This window comes from Leiobunum rupestre, chromosome 7 (genome assembly GCF_980474605.1).
Source record: "Leiobunum rupestre chromosome 7, qqLeiRupe1.1.hap1, whole genome shotgun sequence".
NCBI classification, from domain to species: Eukaryota; Metazoa; Arthropoda; class Arachnida; order Opiliones; family Sclerosomatidae; genus Leiobunum; species Leiobunum rupestre.
Window position 1 is genome coordinate 13,820,648 of NC_143390.1, and position 19,757 is coordinate 13,840,404.

At 41.8% G+C, this 19,757-nt stretch overlaps 1 protein-coding gene across 1 annotated transcript; it reads right to left on the reverse strand.

Annotated features, from left to right (window-relative positions):
* Positions 1-4,833: 4,833 nt before the first annotated feature.
* On the reverse strand, positions 4,834-12,879 carry LOC149934836 (uncharacterized). Its single transcript, XM_090153063.1, has 6 exons — positions 12,792-12,879; positions 12,690-12,726; positions 12,567-12,605; positions 12,464-12,502; positions 5,128-5,409; positions 4,834-5,016 (listed from the first exon to the last, which is right to left on the reverse strand). The coding sequence occupies exons 1-6, from the start codon at positions 12,822-12,824 to the stop codon at positions 4,949-4,951; spliced, it is 498 nt and encodes a 165-aa protein (XP_090009189.1). The 5' UTR covers positions 12,825-12,879; the 3' UTR covers positions 4,834-4,948.
* Positions 12,880-19,757: the final 6,878 nt, after the last annotated feature.

Here is a 19,757-nt window from a genome sequence, read left to right on the forward strand (position 1 = left end):
ATAGTGGGGTGGCGGAGTGGTTAGCACTTTCACCTCGCAGCAAGAGGAGCCGGGTTCGATCCCAGCTTGTGGTACTAGGTGAAAACTCGGAACAACTCCTTCTGCGTTGAGTTTGCAAGTTCTCTCCCCACTGGTTTAAGGGGTTTTCCCCCGAGTTCTTCGGTTTCCCCTTCCATAAAAAATTGTCGAGGTTAACGGTAATAGTTAGTGTAGGGAGCTGTTGGCTCGATCTCGTGGCATGCAGGGCTTGCCACCACCCTCCTACGCATTGTAACCCGGCCACCTGAATTAATGGCTTCAAAAGTCGCTTGATGACTTAGGCCTAAGGTGGTGCCTTGGGTATTAGCCTAGCTGATTATTATTATTATTATTATTACACGGCACTTCAATTTGCAAAAAAAAACTTCTGAAAATCATAATCAGCAACACTGCGAAGTGACGTTTGATCAGCCTTAATTTTTGAAGATGGTTGAATCGGTTGGTGTCAACAGTGGCGGACTGGCCATAGAGTGAACCAGCCCGATGGCAGGTGGGCCCCACGGACCTTTCACGAAGTGGGCCCATCAAACATGATAGCGTTATAGTTGTTAAAGCTGGGGCCCTTTGTCTTCTGGCAGCCCAAACTATTAGACCCAGTCCGCCACTGCGTGTCAAAGATCCGGTTAGCAAAGTATCCATCCGATTAGGCGGATTTCACACTTTGATGTCTTATTTAGCTTCCATCGGTTATATTATGAGTGGAAGCGGAATCGAAGAACTTTGGGAGACCATATGTGTACGCTAAGAATTCCGTACCGCATATGATAAATGGCCATGCCTATTCTCGCTCCCTAAGGGCTCACCTTCTTACGCAACAAGCGCTAACTTCGTTAATTTTCAAGGAAATGGATACGAGTCAAGTTGATTTTAGTGAGATTGAGTTGATTTACAAAGATCCAACTGAAGCAAATCTGATAAGAAAGCCCCTAGAAAAATTGCACGATTATTTTTTTCAACTCAATAAAAAGCTATGGGTAATGTACTGGATGATGGTTGAAACAGCCAAGTTGTTCATTTACGCCGAAAGATGTCGACTATGGGATCTACACCTTCACTGTTACAACAAAATGCTACCATTTTTCTTCGCTAGTGGGCACCTTAATTACGCAAAATCGTCTTTGTTATACTTAAATCAAATGAAAAAACTTGAGAAAATCATTACTCCTGAAGAATTTAACAATTTTACTCAGAATGGGTACTTTACGATTCGGCGAACTGATAAATATTGGTCAGGTAATTGGGCCGACATGGTAATTGAGCAAGACCTAATGTGTGCCATGAAGATCTATGGTGGCCTTATACACGGAAGGGGGATGACTGATAGTTCTCTGGCAAAGTGGGTTTCTACAATGCCATTTGCACTGCTATTGCTAACGCAATAGAAACTTTCACAAATATTCATACTGTAAGCGGTGAACAGCACGTGGAACTCCGAGACTCCAGACGTGCGCGAGATGCGAAAGATTTAGACAAATTTAGTGATTGGTTTAAAAACCATTCTCCCTTTAGTACTGAAATCGGAGATCTTATTTCGCTAGTAAATGGAAAAGTATAGGATAAAAATATTAACTGTGAGAGAGCTCAAGAAATACCAAATGCATTAGTCATTAACGCCGTTGGTAAGAAAATGAAAGACGTAATATTTGAACGTAATGACAAAGTGAAAACACTTGCCTTTGTCAACAAGAAAAGTATTCGAATAAACAACGAAGACGTTCCTATCAATCCTATTCAACTTTTTAATCGGATAATTTGCACAAACAAGACAGCTGAAGAACTAGAACACTGTTTTGAGTACGAACTCGCTTCTTATCCGCCGTCTTTGTTCGTTGACGGTCAACTACGAAAAGCAACGAAATCAAATCTACTCAAGGAATTAGATAAAGTTGTTGAACCCAGAAAATCTCTACCGCAATTGGAAAATATGGCTATTGTTGTCGACGGAGGGTTTTTACTGCACAAAGCTGTTTGGCAACGTCCATCTACCTATGGAGATATTTTCACTCAGTATGTTAGATTGTTAGTTTTATACACTCTAATTACGGTGTCGGGGTAACTGTCGTATTTGATGGGTACGACAAATCAGTTCCCTCAACAAAAGCGCAAGAGCACGTTAGAAGAAACAAATCAGCGGTTGATGTTATTGTACAGGATAGGCTTGCTGTTTCACAAAGCCAAACGGATTTTCTTGGAAACACGAAAAACAAGAAACAGTTCATATCAATTTTATCGAAGCATTTCAAGAAGTCTCACATTCAAGTTGTTCAAGCCCCATCAGACGTGGGTGCCGTATTTATATCAACAGCTCTTTCACTTTGGGAACCCAAAAAGTCTGTGTGGTATTTCCGAGAACACCGATGTATTGTTATTGCTGATTGACCATACTACTTTTAAAAATATGTACATGGTACGTCCTGGGAAATCGAGCAATCCGGATAAGGTCACTGACGTCTTTGAATTAAAAACCAAATTTGGTGACATAGCAACTATTTTGCCGTTCATCCACGCTCTATCCGGGTGTGACAGCACCTCAGCCGTTTACAATAGAGGAAAACAGGAATTTTTGAAACTTTTTCGGACAAACCCTAACTTACAACGCTTTGGTTTTTAATAAAGAAAATGCAAGTTAGAAAAATCTTTTGCAATCTGGTGAACGAATTATCCTTAAACTTTATGGTGCCAATATCAGAACTGAGACACTAAATAGATTAAGGCACCTGCTTTACAATATAATGGTCTCGAGACATATACTAAACCGAAATTTTGAACTTGCGTCTCTTCCACCAACAGAATCTGCTTTAGAACAACACAGTTATCGAGTTTACTTTCAGACCCAAGAATGGAAATTTAAAACACTCAAGGCCGAAGAATGGGGTTGGATTTATTGCGATATTCCCCCCGCGCCAGAAAGTATACTTAGGTTAATATTTTGTAAATGCAAAGCTACCAATTGTACCAAAGCCTGTTCTTGTCGTAAGTTTGTTATGGTATGTTCCGCTATGTGTGCGGAATGTAACGGGATATCTTGCCTAAAAGATAAGATTTCTGATGACGAAGATATTGAATAGTGTAAATAAATGTAACCTTCAATGAAAAATAAATGTTTTTAAGATTGACATGATTTCTTAACCATATATAATTTTTTAAAGTAATATTTTCGAAAAGGAGTCGAAAACGTAAAATTACGATTTGCTTTTTGGGTTGTAACTTTTGTTATGCTTGGAATATTTCGATGCGGTCTTTTTTATTAGATGACCAATGAATAGTAGCATCGAAATGCGAATTACTTTCCTATTTCTAAACCTAGCCATTTCGCCGTAAACAGCAAAAAACCCACAAATCCAAGATGGCGGCCATTTTTGGGGAACTTCCACCCCCCCAACAATAGGCAACTTTTTTTTTCCCGGTGATCAGCACCATGGGTAGATGCCATTTCCGTTGAGACTTGCTTGTATCTAATTTTGTCCGAATCAAAACCTAATTGCACTGTACTATAACCCATTTTGTTTTTAAATCACTTGCAAACGCCACCACGAATCCTTAGTTAAAAATAACGGTTTGGAAAGTGGTTTATTGCAATTTCGTAAACCATTTTGTGGGTAAATTGAAACCATTTATAATTTATTAATTAAATGCAAAAATTGTAAGACCAAAACGGTTTTTAAAAAAAAATTCATAATGGACTTATTAATTTCTTATTGGTATAAGTTAGCTCTAAATAACTTAGCTCCTTCCTAGAAAACAAATTAATATCAAGAAAATATTATTTGAATGTTCATTCATATAAACGGAGCCCCATACACAATTTGATATAAAATCCAATTGTTTTTATTTTATACTTAGGAATTCGAATCCAAAATATTAGTATTGTTTCCTTTGGTTTTCTCGACAAATAAGAAGATCAAAGGCTTGAAGAAAGGGGTCTTGTTGGCCTGAAGTGTACTATAATATTTATATTAATAGAGTATCTAATTTTGTAGGAAATAAAATTGCTTTCGAGCTGTCGACAAGCTAATATCTAGAAAGATATTAAAACTAAATTACTGTTCAAATGAAGGCCTGATTTTCTTTCATTTTTGCAATATTAATTGAGACTAAAATATGCATTGTTTTTACAGTTTAATTTGAGAATAACATGCATTATTTTTGCAGTTTAAGTTGAGACTACAATATGCATTTGTTTTGCAGTTTAAGTTGAGACTACAATATACATTTGTTTTGCAGTTTAAGTTGAGACTAAAAAATTGAGACTAAAATATGGATTATTTTGCATAAAATTGAGACTAAAATATGGATTATTTTGCATAAAATTGAGACTAAAATATGGATTATTTTGCATAAAATTGAGACTAAAATATGGATTATTTTGCATAAAATTGAGACTAAAATATGGATTATTTTGCATAAAATTGAGACTAAAATATGGATTATTTTGCATAAAATTGAGACTAAAATTAATATTATATTTGTTGTGAAGAAAGAGCAGACACCTTTGGAATTTATAGGTTTTCCGGTTGAGCAGACAGCTTTCATATATTTAGGTTAAAACTCGCTTGGTAGGCGGCGACACTTATGACCAAAATTTAAACTACGCACGAAGCCCCTAGAAAAATGCCGCCCCAGGCACGTGCCTACTCTGCCCATACACGAAGAACGGGTAAGCCCGAACAATTTTCAAAATCTCTCTCTCTACTGTGGAAGGCGTACGTCGCGTGTCCAGGGTTTACCCGTTCTTCGTCTATGGTATATCATTTTGCTACCTTCATATTTTATCTTAATTAAAGAAAACGTTCGTTTATAATGTAACCATTTTTTATTCCAATGTAACACTTTTTAATACGCTTATGATATTATTATCTAAATTCCCCTAGACAACGCGCATTATATATTTAAAATGTTACAATATAATCTAGAAAGGTGTAAAAATCTGACTTATTCCTTTTTGCCAAGCATCCGCCACGCGCTTGGTTGTTTCAACTGAAACGAAACGGAAAAATTGCTTCAGCGATAAATATGCGCCATCAAGAATCCATAATTCCACATATGGATCCCTCAAACTGAACTTTTGATTACGCTCTAAATACTAACCAGCTGAATTGACAACTTCTCCAAGGTAGCAAAAAAAATTGCAACGTTTCGCGGGCATTCCAACCATCTCGTTGTTCGGGGATTCAGTCGGAGGTGGTTGAGTTTTGGCGTATTGTCTCTGGCAATCGATGTCCGAGTTGGGCGTTTCCCTGGACACTCTGGCACCGCAGTCGGACTGGACGCAAAAGTAGATCATCTGGCCTCCTTCGATCACGCTTTGTTGCTTGGGTACAAAGAGACCATCCTTGTCACAGTGTGGTTTGTATCCCAATTCCTGGTTAGCTATTCCGGAATTTACAACACAAAAACACTCGTTGTTTCACTAATGGAACTAGTTCCGAAGTGACTACTGTAAGAGCTACAAGCACTTTTATGCCGATTGGTTCAGCTATTTTTTGGAAGATGGCGCTGCGACAGCCCTTTCAGTAATCGCTATTGCAACAGATACTGTTGTTGTACCCGCTCTAAACAAGGTTCGCCAAGGCTAAGTATTCCTTATAAATCTGTATACCAATTACAGGCGTATGAAAGTGAGTACGGCTTTTGGTAAAACTAATTACGTAAAAAGTAACGTTATTACTGTGGTACATTAGGTCAGAATTTATAAACAGGTATACCTGAGATATCAATCACCTGATATCACCCGTAGGTTCATAATCAAAGACTATATATACGCTTCGCTAACTAGGCTGGCGTGTTCAACGGCTCAGCTTGCATACGATAGTAGACGCTGGTAAAAATTTTCCCGCCCTTCAGTAGTGCCACAAGTGGCGCCTCTAACGGCTGGTCAATGGCTTCTCCCGTGTTACGAAAGTGTTAAAGGGGGTTTTTTTTTGGAAATGCCTGTCTAGTAAGTGAAGCGTATATATAGTTTTTGGTTCATAATTCCCCGCGATAGCCCCCACGGGTAACAAACAGCCGTAGGCAGCGGGAGAACTCCGCTGCTGACATTCACAACATTGGCGCCAGCCATCCAACCCTCCGACAGGTGCAGCAATAGGACGACTAGCAACCACTTCGCGACCAGCCGTGTACCAAACCCCCAGTCGACAAGAGGTCGGGAGTTAGCGCCAGATAGTAAAGGAATCAAAGGGCGGTACAACGGCCACACAGCTGGAGCCGAAACACATCAAGTTGGCCCAAGGTGGGAAGGCAAGGACAACAGTACCTCGTACAAAGAACCCCCGGAGCGTTCTCTGGTGAAAAGGACCGCACCCGTTAGCCTGGACCGAAGCGCAGTTATCAGCCTTTATTTGACAGACGTCGGAGGGGAGATAAGACCAAAAGGTCAAGGGTAACATATACCAGTGCGCATCCAACATTGTGCCGGACCCCAACACCCTGGTAAAGCAAAATAAATTAACCCATTACTTTAATATCATGAAGTAAGATGTCGACTGTCTCGGATGTTTCTTTCACACAATTGTACCAAAATAAGTTTTGGAAATGTTCCCAGGGAGAAATCCCCCTCCCCAGTTTTGGAAATGTACCCAGGGGTCAGTCCCCCTCACCAGTTTTGGAAATGTACCCAGGGATCAGTCCCCCTCACCAGTTTTGGAAATGTACCCAGGGATCAGTCCCCCTCACCAGTTTTGGAAATGTACCCAGGGATCAGTCCCCCTCCACAGTTTTGGAAATGTTCCCAGGGGTCAGTCCCCCTCACCAGTTTTGGAAATGTACCCAGGGATCAGTCCCCCTCACCAGTTTTGGAAATGTACCCAGGGATCAGTCCCCCTCACCAGTTTTGGAAATGTACCCAGGGATCCGTCCCCCTCACCAGTTTTGGAAATGTTCCCAGGGGTCAGTCCCCCTCACCAGTTTTGGAAATGTACCCAGGGATCAGTCCCCCTCCACAGTTTTGGAAATGTTCCCAGGGGTCAGTCCCCCTCACCAGTTTTGGAAATGTACCCAGGGATCAGTCCCCCTCACCAGTTTTGGAAATGTACCCAGGGATCAGTCCCCCTCACCAGTTTTGGAAATGTACCCAGGGATCCGTCCCCCTCCACAGTTTTGGAAATGTTCCCAGGGGTCAGTCCCCCTCACCAGTTTTGGAAATGTACCCAGGGATCAGTCCCCCTCACCAGTTTTGGAAATGTACCCAGGGATCAGTCCCCCTCACCAGTTTTGGAAATGTACCCAGGGATCCGTCCCCCTCCACAGTTTTGGAAATGTTCCCAGGGGTCAGTCCCCCTCACCAGTTTTGGAAATGTACCCAGGGATCAGTCCCCCTCACCAGTTTTGGAAATGTACCCAGGGATCAGTCCCCCTCACCAGTTTTGGAAATGTACCCAGGGATCCGTCCCCCTCCACAGTTTTGGAAATGTTCCCAGGGGTCAGTCCACCTCACCAGTTTTGGAAATATACCCAGGGATCAGTCCCCCTCACCAGTTTTGGAAATGTACCCAGGGATCAGTCCCCCTCACCAGTTTTGGAAATGTACCCAGGGATCCGTCCCCCTCCACAGTTTTGGAAATGTTCCCAGGGGTCAGTCCCCCTCACCAGTTTTGGAAATGTACCCAGGGATCAGTCCCCCTCACCAGTTTTGGAAATGTACCCAGGGATCAGTCCCCCTCACCAGTTTTGGAAATGTACCCAGGGATCAGTCCCCCTCCACAGTTTTGGAAATGTTCCCAGGGGTCAGTCCCCCTCACCAGTTTTGGAAATGTACCCAGGGATCAGTCCCCCTCACCAGTTTTGGAAATGTACCCAGGGATCAGTCCCCCTCACCAGTTTTGGAAATGTACCCAGGGATCCGTCCCCCTCCACAGTTTTGGAAATGTTCTCAGGGGTCAGTCCCCCTCACCAGTTTTGGAAATGTACCCAGGGATCAGTCCCCCTCACCAGTTTTGGAAATGTACCCAGGGATCAGTCCCCCTCACCAGTTTTGGAAATGTACCCAGGGATCCGTCCCCCTCCCCAGTTTTGGAAATGTACCCAGGGATCAGTCCCCCTCACCAGTTTTGGAAATGTACCCAGGGATCAGTCCCCCTCACCAGTTTTGGAAATGTACCCAGGGATCCGTCCCCCTCCACAGTTTTGGAAATGTTCCCAGGGGTCAGTCCCCCTCACCAGTTTTGGAAATGTACCCAGGGATCAGTCCCCCTCACCAGTTTTGGAAATGTACCCAGGGATCAGTCCCCCTCACCAGTTTTGGAAATGTACCCAGGGATCAGTCCCCCTCCACAGTTTTGGAAATGTTCCCAGGGGTCAGTCCCCCTCACCAGTTTTGGAAATGTACCCAGGGATCAGTCCCCCTCACCAGTTTTGGAAATGTACCCAGGGATCAGTCCCCCTCACCAGTTTTGGAAATGTACCCAGGGATCCGTCCCCCTCCACAGTTTTGGAAATGTTCTCAGGGGTCAGTCCCCCTCACCAGTTTTGGAAATGTACCCAGGGATCAGTCCCCCTCACCAGTTTTGGAAATGTACCCAGGGATCAGTCCCCCTCACCAGTTTTGGAAATGTACCCAGGGATCACTAATGGAACTAGTTCCGAAGTGACTACTGTAAGAGCTACAAGCACTTTTATGCCGATTGGTTCAGCTATTTTTTGGAAGATGGCGCTGCGACAGCCCTTTCAGTAATCGCTATTGCAACAGATACTGTTGTTGTACCCGCTCTAAACAAGGTTCGCCAAGGCTAAGTATTCCTTATAAATCTGTATACCAATTACAGGCGTATGAAAGTGAGTACGGCTTTTGGTAAAACTAATTACGTAAAAAGTAACGTTATTACTGTGGTACATTAGGTCAGAATTTATAAACAGGTATACCTGAGATATCAATCACCTGATATCACCCGTAGGTTCATAATCAAAGACTATATATACGCTTCGCTAACTAGGCTGGCGTGTTCAACGGCTCAGCTTGCATACGATAGTAGACGCTGGTAAAAATTTTCCCGCCCTTCAGTAGTGCCACAAGTGGCGCCTCTAACGGCTGGTCAATGGCTTCTCCCGTGTTACGAAAGTGTTAAAGGGGGTTTTTTTTTGGAAATGCCTGTCTAGTAAGTGAAGCGTATATATAGTTTTTGGTTCATAATTCCCCGCGATAGCCCCCACGGGTAACAAACAGCCGTAGGCAGCGGGAGAACTCCGCTGCTGACATTCACAACATTGGCGCCAGCCATCCAACCCTCCGACAGGTGCAGCAATAGGACGACTAGCAACCACTTCGCGACCAGCCGTGTACCAAACCCCCAGTCGACAAGAGGTCGGGAGTTAGCGCCAGATAGTAAAGGAATCAAAGGGCGGTACAACGGCCACACAGCTGGAGCCGAAACACATCAAGTTGGCCCAAGGTGGGAAGGCAAGGACAACAGTACCTCGTACAAAGAACCCCCGGAGCGTTCTCTGGTGAAAAGGACCGCACCCGTTAGCCTGGACCGAAGCGCAGTTATCAGCCTTTATTTGACAGACGTCGGAGGGGAGATAAGACCAAAAGGTCAAGGGTAACATATCCCAGTGCGCATCCAACATTGTGCCGGACCCCAACACCCTGGTAAAGCAAAATAAATTAACCCATTACTTTAATATCATGAAGTAAGATGTCGACTGTCTCGGATGTTTCTTTCACACAATTGTACCAAAATAAGTTTTGGAAATGTTCCCAGGGAGAAATCCCCCTCCCCAGTTTTGGAAATGTACCCAGGGGTCAGTCCCCCTCACCAGTTTTGGAAATGTCCCCAGGGATCAGTCCCCCTCACCAGTTTTGGAAATGTACCCAGGGATCAGTCCCCCTCACCAGTTTTGGAAATGTACCCAGGGATCAGTCCCCCTCCACAGTTTTGGAAATGTTCCCAGGGGTCAGTCCCCCTCACCAGTTTTGGAAATGTACCCAGGGATCAGTCCCCCTCACCAGTTTTGGAAATGTACCCAGGGATCCGTCCCCCTCCACAGTTTTGGAAATGTTCCCAGGGGTCAGTCCCCCTCACCAGTTTTGGAAATGTACCCAGGGATCAGTCCCCCTCACCAGTTTTGGAAATGTACCCAGGGATCAGTCCCCCTCACCAGTTTTGGAAATGTACCCAGGGATCAGTCCCCCTCCACAGTTTTGGAAATGTTCCCAGGGGTCAGTCCCCCTCACCAGTTTTGGAAATGTACCCAGGGATCAGTCCCCCTCACCAGTTTTGGAAATGTACCCAGGGATCAGTCCCCCTCACCAGTTTTGGAAATGTACCCAGGGATCAGTCCCCCTCCACAGTTTTGGAAATGTTCCCAGGGGTCAGTCCCCCTCACCAGTTTTGGAAATGTACCCAGGGATCAGTCCCCCTCACCAGTTTTGGAAATGTACCCAGGGATCAGTCCCCCTCACCAGTTTTGGAAATGTACCCAGGGATCCGTCCCCCTCCACAGTTTTGGAAATGTTCCCAGGGGTCAGTCCCCCTCACCAGTTTTGGAAATGTACCCAGGGATCAGTCCCCCTCACCAGTTTTGGAAATGTACCCAGGGATCAGTCCCCCTCACCAGTTTTGGAAATGTACCCAGGGATCCGTCCCCCTCCACAGTTTTGGAAATGTTCCCAGGGGTCAGTCCCCCTCACCAGTTTTGGAAATGTACCCAGGGATCAGTCCCCCTCACCAGTTTTGGAAATGTACCCAGGGATCAGTCCCCCTCACCAGTTTTGGAAATGTACCCAGGGATCCGTCCCCCTCCACAGTTTTGGAAATGTTCTCAGGGGTCAGTCCCCCTCACCAGTTTTGGAAATGTACCCAGGGATCAGTCCCCCTCACCAGTTTTGGAAATGTACCCAGGGATCAGTCCCCCTCACCAGTTTTGGAAATGTACCCAGGGATCCGTCCCCCTCCACAGTTTTGGAAATGTTCCCAGGGGTCAGTCCCCCTCACCAGTTTTGGAAATGTACCCAGGGATCAGTCCCCCTCACCAGTTTTGGAAATGTACCCAGGGATCAGTCCCCCTCCACAGTTTTGGAAATGTTCCCAGGGGTCAGTCCCCCTCACCAGTTTTGGAAATGTTCTCAGGGGTCAGTCCCCCTCACCAGTTTTGGAAATGTACCCAGGGATCAGTCCCCCTCACCAGTTTTGGAAATATACCCAGGGATCAGTCCCCCTCACCAGTTTTGGAAATGTACCCAGGGATCAGTCCCCCTCCACAGTTTTGGAAATGTACCCAGGGATCAGTCCCCCTCACCAGTTTTGGAAATGTACCCAGGGATCAGTCCCCCTCACCAGTTTTGGAAATGTACCCAGGGATCCGTCCCCCTCCACAGTTTTGGAAATGTTCCCAGGGGTCAGTCCCCCTCACCAGTTTTGGAAATGTACCCAGGGATCAGTCCCCCTCACCAGTTTTGGAAATGTACCCAGGGATCAGTCCCCCTCACCAGTTTTGGAAATGTACCCAGGGATCAGTCCCCCTCCACAGTTTTGGAAATGTTCCCAGGGGTCAGTCCCCCTCACCAGTTTTGGAAATGTACCCAGGGATCAGTCCCCCTCACCAGTTTTGGAAATGTACCCAGGGATCAGTCCCCCTCACCAGTTTTGGAAATGTACCCAGGGATCCGTCCCCCTCCACAGTTTTGGAAATGTTCTCAGGGGTCAGTCCCCCTCACCAGTTTTGGAAATGTACCCAGGGATCAGTCCCCCTCACCAGTTTTGGAAATGTACCCAGGGATCAGTCCCCCTCACCAGTTTTGGAAATGTACCCAGGGATCCGTCCCCCTCCACAGTTTTGGAAATGTTCCCAGGGGTCAGTCCCCCTCACCAGTTTTGGAAATGTACCCAGGGATCAGTCCCCCTCACCAGTTTTGGAAATGTACCCAGGGATCAGTCCCCCTCACCAGTTTTGGAAATGTACCCAGGGATCCGTCCCCCTCCACAGTTTTGGAAATGTTCTCAGGGGTCAGTCCCCCTCACCAGTTTTGGAAATGTACCCAGGGATCAGTCCCCCTCACCAGTTTTGGAAATGTACCCAGGGATCAGTCCCCCTCACCAGTTTTGGAAATGTACCCAGGGATCAGTCCTCCTCACCAGTTTTGGAAATGTACCCAGGGATCCGTCCCCCTCCACAGTTTTGGAAATGTTCCCAGGGATCCGTCCCCCTCCACAGTTTTGGAAATGTTCCCAGGGAGCAGTCCCTCTCCACAGTTTTGGAAATGTTCCCAGGTAGCAGTCCCGCTAAGTTTTGGAAATAATTATACTGGTCCATGCAAGTAACCCTTGTTACCAAGCGTGATTGGCAGTAATGAACTTAGTTCAAGGGTTTGCGGTCTTTTGGCGAGGCCCACAACAGCCTTTTTCTTTATTTATGAAAAATTTCACACAATATAAATTCAATCAATAATATGTTATTGACTAGCGTATTATAAACTTATGTTACTTACCCAACTCAGCATTTGAGCTGTATATTTTGCAAATCGAATCTTAAATTTAGATAAAAGTATAATTAAACGGTGGATACGCTAATTAAAGATCTATTTCGTTTACTTTGCGGTTGAGATTGCTTGGACAATCCCCTGCATTCCGCTGAAAATAAATTAGACATTGTTTTTCAAATATTTCGAATTTTATTTAGAGAAAACGAAAAATAATTGGTATTTTGTTCGTTACCATTGCATTCGTAAACGGCCAATGTTAGTAAAGATACCTGAAAAGAATTAACAAAATAATTACGGTGAATATGGTCACATTGTTCAAAGTTATTTTACGTACCAAAACCAGTAACATGTTTTCGTGTTTGGCCATTGTGTCGGATTTCCCAACCGTTTGATTTTTATTTCATACGTCAATTCTCATTAAATTGAGATTGGCCTCGTTTTTCATTTGAATACATTTCAACTTCATTTTTATGGTCTTGTTCTTCTGTCGGTTCATGTTTACGACAATACAATTAATGACAAATTTATTAGTTAAAAGATAATGTTCTATTATTTCAACTAAAGATTTAGATTGAACTATTTAATGGTCGGGGCAGCCACGTTTTAATTAAAACGAAAATCGACGAAATTTTGTTTAATTTATATCTTTTTCTTTATTTTAATTTAAGCGCACTCACTAATTTCCATCAGTCGTAAATTATTTAACAATCTATTGTTTTTGCAATGTTCGTTTTTGAGCATCTACTTTTATATTTTTGGCTTGTAAACGAGTATGAACTTCCTTTATAATGGTGGCGCTAGTTACGTTTAAAACAAGTCGTAGTGCGTATTAGCAGACGATGTTTTGATCTAGTTCATACTCTCTTTCCGCATTGGCCACAGAATAATAATCAGCTATGCAGCTGCTAATACCCAAGGCACCACCTTAGACCTAAGTCATCAAGCGACTTTTGAAGACATTAATTCAGGTGGCTGGGTTACAATGCGTAGGAGGGTGGTGGCAAGCCCTTCAAAACACGCGAGCCAACAGCTCCCTACACTAACTATTACCGTTAACCTCTACAAATAAATAAATAATGAATAAATCTTTTGGCGATGAAATCGAAGCTTCTAATATGCGTTTTTATGTTACTACTGCATCACGGGTGACGTATCGATGACGTTTTTCTACGAAAAGCCCTGGATATAAGGGTAAATTTGACGAGGCACCCTGTTTTTATGAATAAACTGAACTGAGCTTCTACGTATTTCATGACCAATGAGCTACATAAGAACAAGTTCAGCAAGCGTAGCTTATTTTATGAAAAATCAAAAACTCACAAATCGGGTACGCAAAAGTGGATACAAATCAGCGCTAGTTCACCGAAAAACAAAACTAAAAAAAAAACCAAACAATTAAATAAAACTGGAGGGAAAAGTAAAGTCAGAAAATCACGGAGAATATCGCAAATATCTGGGATTATTGGCATGTCGCCCTCCTGAACCATTTGAATGAGTACCGTAACTAAGGAATGAATTACCCTAGGCCACTATCACAAGAGAACAGAACATGGACTGGTACAAATATTCGATGGTCTCAAATGAGGGGTTTTTTTTGTCAAATTAAAAACTTAAGAACAGCCACCAATAAGATGGCGCCACTATTAAGGAGACTACCCGAGGTGTAACACACCGATTTTGATCAAACTCCGGGGGTTTGGTAGACCTTCGTGCTGAGTTCGTGTAACTTGAAAAACCCGGAAGGGAAATGTCTCCATAGGCAACCGTTTTGCCATGGCAACCAAAAATGTTTTTGACCACACAAAATAAAACAATTTCCATTAAAAATAACATCGGAAGCTGACCAATTTTAAGGGTACCCCTGTAAAAATTTTAATCAATTTCGAACTTTTTCATTATTTTTTTATTTATATTTTTATTTTTAGCATTTTCAAAAAATTTATTTAAAATTGGTCAGATTCCCATGTTATTTTCAATGGGAAAATTTCCATTTTGTGTGGTCAAAAACATTTTTGGTTGCCATGGCAAAACGGTTGCCTATGGAGACATTTCCCTTCAGGGTTTTCCAAGTTACATGAAGGTCTACCAAACCCCCGAGTTTGATCAAAATCGGTGTGTTACACCTTGGGTAGTCTGACTAGTCTCCTTGTAAGGACTAGGGGAGTTAAGCTATTTCCACCAATTGGAAATTGGATGAAAGATTATTGCCCTTTGCCCTTATTTTCACCCGTTTTCCCAATGAGATACTCAGCTAGGCTAATACACAAGGCACCACCCTATGGCTAATCATCTAGCGAGTTTCAATGACTTTAATTCAGGTGGCCGGATTAAATTGCTACTTGAGGGGACTATACAAGATTAACCTGAACTTCGCTACGCTATATAGGATCTCTGATTGCAATTTTGGCGCGGGACCCAGAAGGTCCAAACTTCGTCACCCCTCCAGAAAAAGAGCGAAATCCCATTCAAAATTCAAATCGCGGTCACTCCATAAGAGCAAGTTGTTAAATTTATAACTGTAATAAAAGTATTAAATTTTGTTTTAAATGTTAATTACCTCGTCGTCTCCACTTAATACCTTCAAATAATACTTGGAAATTTATCAGTCGGTTCTTAAAGGGAATATAATCTCAGGTATTTGGTGTGGAACACCAACGCTTGCAGCTCTGACCGCTCTTGCCTTTCGCTTTAAAAATGTTTGGCGCCACTGTACAGCGAAATTTGAAAAATTGAAGGGGTCTTCCATAAAGATTGCTTTGCAGGTTATATTCCCTTTAAAGGGAATATAATCTCAGGTATTTGGTGTGGAACACCAATGTTTGCAGCACTGTACAGGGAAATTTGCAAAATTGAAGGGGTCTTCCATAAAGATTGCTTAGTAGGTTATATTCCCTTTAAGTAAATTTAGTCTCTCCCAACCAAAAGTATTCCCCAAAGGAACATAATCCGCCACTGTGGTTGCCTTGAATGTAGTTTTGGCGGTGTCATGTAGGGCACAAGCGTAGTTTACAGGGTTGGCAAGAGCCAGCCAGACTGGCTAAAACCACCCTGGTTTAATCCGGATTTACACCGAATAAAATCCATGAATAAAACCACTTTTTTTATTAAAAAATATTTGAGAAATTAATTGAAAAAACTAAAACTTAACCTTAATTTTTTGTCGCAAGTAATGAAAGCTAGATAGAAGCAATTAGGGGATCTTAAAATTCATTTTGCGCGTGAAAATACGCCGCCATGTTAGGGTATAAAAGCGGGTAAATAAGTCTGCTATACCTCACAATGTAAACGTAATTTTGAAATCGGGCAATTTGAGCAATGAGGGCTAGATATAAGCAATTTGAGCATTTTTTATTAATTGCGTTAACCGGTTTAAGCCACCGGTTATAACTGGTTTTAACAATACTGGATTTTTAAATTAAAAAAAGCAATTTTTTTGCCATTCCTGGTAGTTTAGGCTTATATACCCTCAAACGACTTCCCCATGGCGGATTGTTATACCGGCAGTTTCAGTAGTGGGTTACTATTCGCAGCACGCACGGGCTCCCTGCTAACCAGCGTACGCTGACAATTGCGAGTGTAAACTCTGTGGAGCAGCTAGGGAGGACACTCTCCATGTACTACTCGTCTGCCCTCTGCGTTCCCTCGGCACAAATCAGGTCAACTGGCGTTTGGCCCATCGTGACGACCCTTTAGAAATACTACTTGGTCTTACCGGCTCCCCTTGGAATTTTGGTCGCCTCCATCCTTACACTTTGGCCAAAACTCAAACTGGAATGGCGGCGAAGCGACTTGCCTTAATTGGTCCCTATATCAGTATTCAGCTCCCCTCAATTCTTTCGCCTATTTTCGGTGCCATTTATATTTGTACTTTTTGTATATAATTTGTATTTTATATTTCATTTATTCCATTTGTATATGGATTCTATATCCTCTTAGTTTTATTTTTCTTGTTTAACCTGTTCAGATAATCTCGGTTTTTGTTTCTGAAAGTGCTGCCATTACTGATTATCTGAGCTCCATTTTAGGAGCCGCTCTGTTCCAATCGAGTGTAAGTTCTCTTGCGGCAAATAAATACCTTTAAACTTTTAATCTGAAATTTTATTTTTTATAATTCACTAACTTTATATTCGTCTGATAGCAAAAATCGTGAAATTTGTAAAGGGCAAATGTATAGCTAATCATAAATAGGGAATAGATTTGGTATTTATATGTTAATTGTAGGAAAAAGCTCAGCTACGCTGAGTAAAGAAGGTGATATATAGGTATTCCTGTGCCATTCGTTGCGGCCAAGAAGGGACCGGATTTAGAGAAAACGCTCTAACTGGCATCGTACCTAATGATATCTTACTAAGTGGCATAGTACCAAGGGACATCACCCCAAATAGAATCGTACCTAGTGGAATCGCCCTAAATAGAATCGTACCTAGTAGTCCAAGAGCCCATGACAAAATAAGCATGTGATAAGGTACACGATGGGTGAAGATATTTTTAAATTAGGTTAGTGATTTGTAACAAAGAACTCTTTGTCTTACGGGTCAAAGTGGGGGCTTTCCGGAAATACGAACCACGTGATGTCACTTCCGGTGACCTTGAAAATTGATATGACCTGATATTGGTATCATTCGATTGGTCTCAACGTGCTCTTACCAAATATCGCTAAATTAACCTTCAAATCTGACCCAAACGGCGTATAAGACTAAAAAAGTAATTTGGTCTTATACATGTAAATTTGGGAGGGGCTCAAAATTAGTTTTTTAGTCTTATACCCATGATTTAAGATAAATTTTTAAATACGGGTAAAGTTTGCCTACTTAGTATGTAAAGGCCGTTATATATAGGCTGAAAAGCAAAACTCCCCTCCAAATACACACCAGATTTCAGTACCAGATTAGGGACGATTCCACTTAGGGCGATGTCACTAGGTACTATGCCATTTAGGGCGATGCCACTAGGTACGATTCTATTTAGGGCGATGTCACTAGGTACTATGCCATTTAGGGCGATGCCACTAGGTACGATTCTATTTAGGGCGATGTCACTAGGTACGATTCTATTTAGGGCGATGCCACTAGGTACGATTCTATTTAGGGCGATGTCACTAGGTACTATGCCATTTAGGGCGATGCCACTAGGTACGATTCTATTTAGGGCGATGCCACTAGGTACGATTCTATTTAGGGCGATGCCACTAGGTACGATTCTATTTAGGGCGATGCCACTAGGTAGATTCTATTTAGGGCGATTCCATTAGGTACGATTCTATTTAGGGCGATTCCACTAGGTACGATTCTATTTGGGGCGATGTCCCTTGGTACTATGCCACTTAGTAAGATATCATTAGGTACGATGCCAGTTAGAGCGTTTTCTCTAATTCCTGTCCCTTCTTGGCCGCAACGAATGGCACAGGAATACCTATATATCACCTTCTTTACTCAGCGTAGCTGAGCTTTTTCCTATAATATTTGTTCCTTCTTCTAAACAAAAGAAGCGTACATTCTTTAAGAATTTAAATTTTTAAATGTACTACAAATGTAACATTTTATAGTATAAAATATAATATTTCATATTATTAATAATAATTTTTCATTAATCATAACAATAATCAACAACTAAGCTAATACGTAGGTCACCAACACAGGCCTAAGTCATCTTGCGACTTATAAGCCCTTATTATTACCGGTGGCCGGGTGACGAAGCATAGGGCGTTGGGTAGTCAGCCTTTCATGTCATACGAGCTAACCGACAGCTCCCTACACCTACTGTTACCGTTAATCTTTATCAGAAGGGAAACGGAAGATTTCGCGGGAAAAGCCCTTTAAACAGTGGGGAGATAACTTATTTCGCTTCAAACCGTGAACAAAAATTATAATGGATACCAACTACATGTTTATATACATGAATGATCGGAATATCATTGGTTTAAAAATATAAAAGTACTTTAATTTTTAATTATTTAAAAAATCACAGATTAAACAAAATACAATAAATAAATGTTATTATCGTTAAAAACATTTCAATTGATCATTCTTAGATTAATTTCCACAATTTTTAACAACAACATTATTTTATTATAAATATGTTCATAAACACATTTCAATATTTAAACTTAATGTTGGATAATAAACGGATAATTTACACCGGCTTTTTAGCCATTGTTACATTTTAACCTAAATCTACCATATTTAATAAAATTGTAGATGCTTCCTCTTATCTCGTGACAAGCCCACTAAATTTCAGACATAATTTCTCATTTGGTTGAATTTTACACAGTTTGAGTATTCTTTTGAACCAGAAATTTACTACAATAACATTCTTGCTAGAACAATTAAAAGAAGTTGAGCGAGGAGGGGTCTAATACTGAAACAAATACTGACATTCCTAAGATGTAATATTTAATTGGTAGATGTTCTTGGTAATGTTAACCAGTGCTTTGTAAAATGTTTCACCTTTATCGATCTTATACAAAAACTCATTTTTAAGTCTAAACAATATTAAAATCAAGAAAATGTAGTTTCTTTACTTCATCCAAAGTCATCAATACAAAATTCTTTCTTGTCTTTTGTCATCTTGACTTATTTATGTAACATAAAAATATAACCCAACTCAGATCGTGAAATAACCTTCGCAAGCTCTTCGAAGTTATTTGATTGAGATTTAAGGAGCACGCCACTACTCCAACCAAGAAAATTTTGTCGTGATTTCCTTTTCATTCTCCGGCCCCCACAGCAGCGTGGGTTTCAATGATGTCCAACGGTGGTTTCTTTACTTCGTCTAATCAGTAGTACAAAATTCTTATTTTTCATCTTGACTCGTTTATAGATAGAAACATAAGACAACTCGGATCATGAGATAAATTTCACAAGCTCTTAGAAGTTATTTGATGTGTACAACCATATTGAAGTACAAGAGCATGCCAATACTCCGACCAAAATAAGTATGCCATAATTTTCCTTTTATTACGTGACACCCACAGCCGCGTGAGTTTGAAGGATGCGCGGCACTAGTCCAATGACAGTTTCATTACTTAGATCTTAGCGAAAGAATCTAGGAAAGGTTTCAAAAAAAATTAGCTGGTTTCGTAACCTATAGTAGGGTTTTAAAAATTTGCTGTACACTTATAACTGAATAATAATTTCTAACTTGCAGATAAAACAAAAGTCTAACAAAACTCTAATCTGAAAAATTTAAACCCGCAATATAGGGCGTTTAGGGGACAATATCTATGGAAGACTAAACAATATTTTAAAGGAAATATAACCTCTGGTATTTCTGTCACCCTCCAAGGGTTACAATATTGTCC

What these genes read in the sequence shown, in the direction of transcription:
- LOC149934836 (XM_090153063.1), bottom strand. Translation starts at nt 12,824, where the DNA reads ATGGCCAAACACGAAAACATGTTACTGGTTTTG. An exon ending in AAAACATGTTACTGGTTTTG is followed by an intron (nt 12,727 to 12,791) that starts GTACGTAAAATA and finishes AATTCTTTTCAG; the next exon opens with GTATCTTTACTAACATTGGC. An exon ending in GGCCGTTTACGAATGCAATG is followed by an intron (nt 12,606 to 12,689) that starts GTAACGAACAAA and finishes ATTTATTTTCAG; the next exon opens with CGGAATGCAGGGGATTGTCC.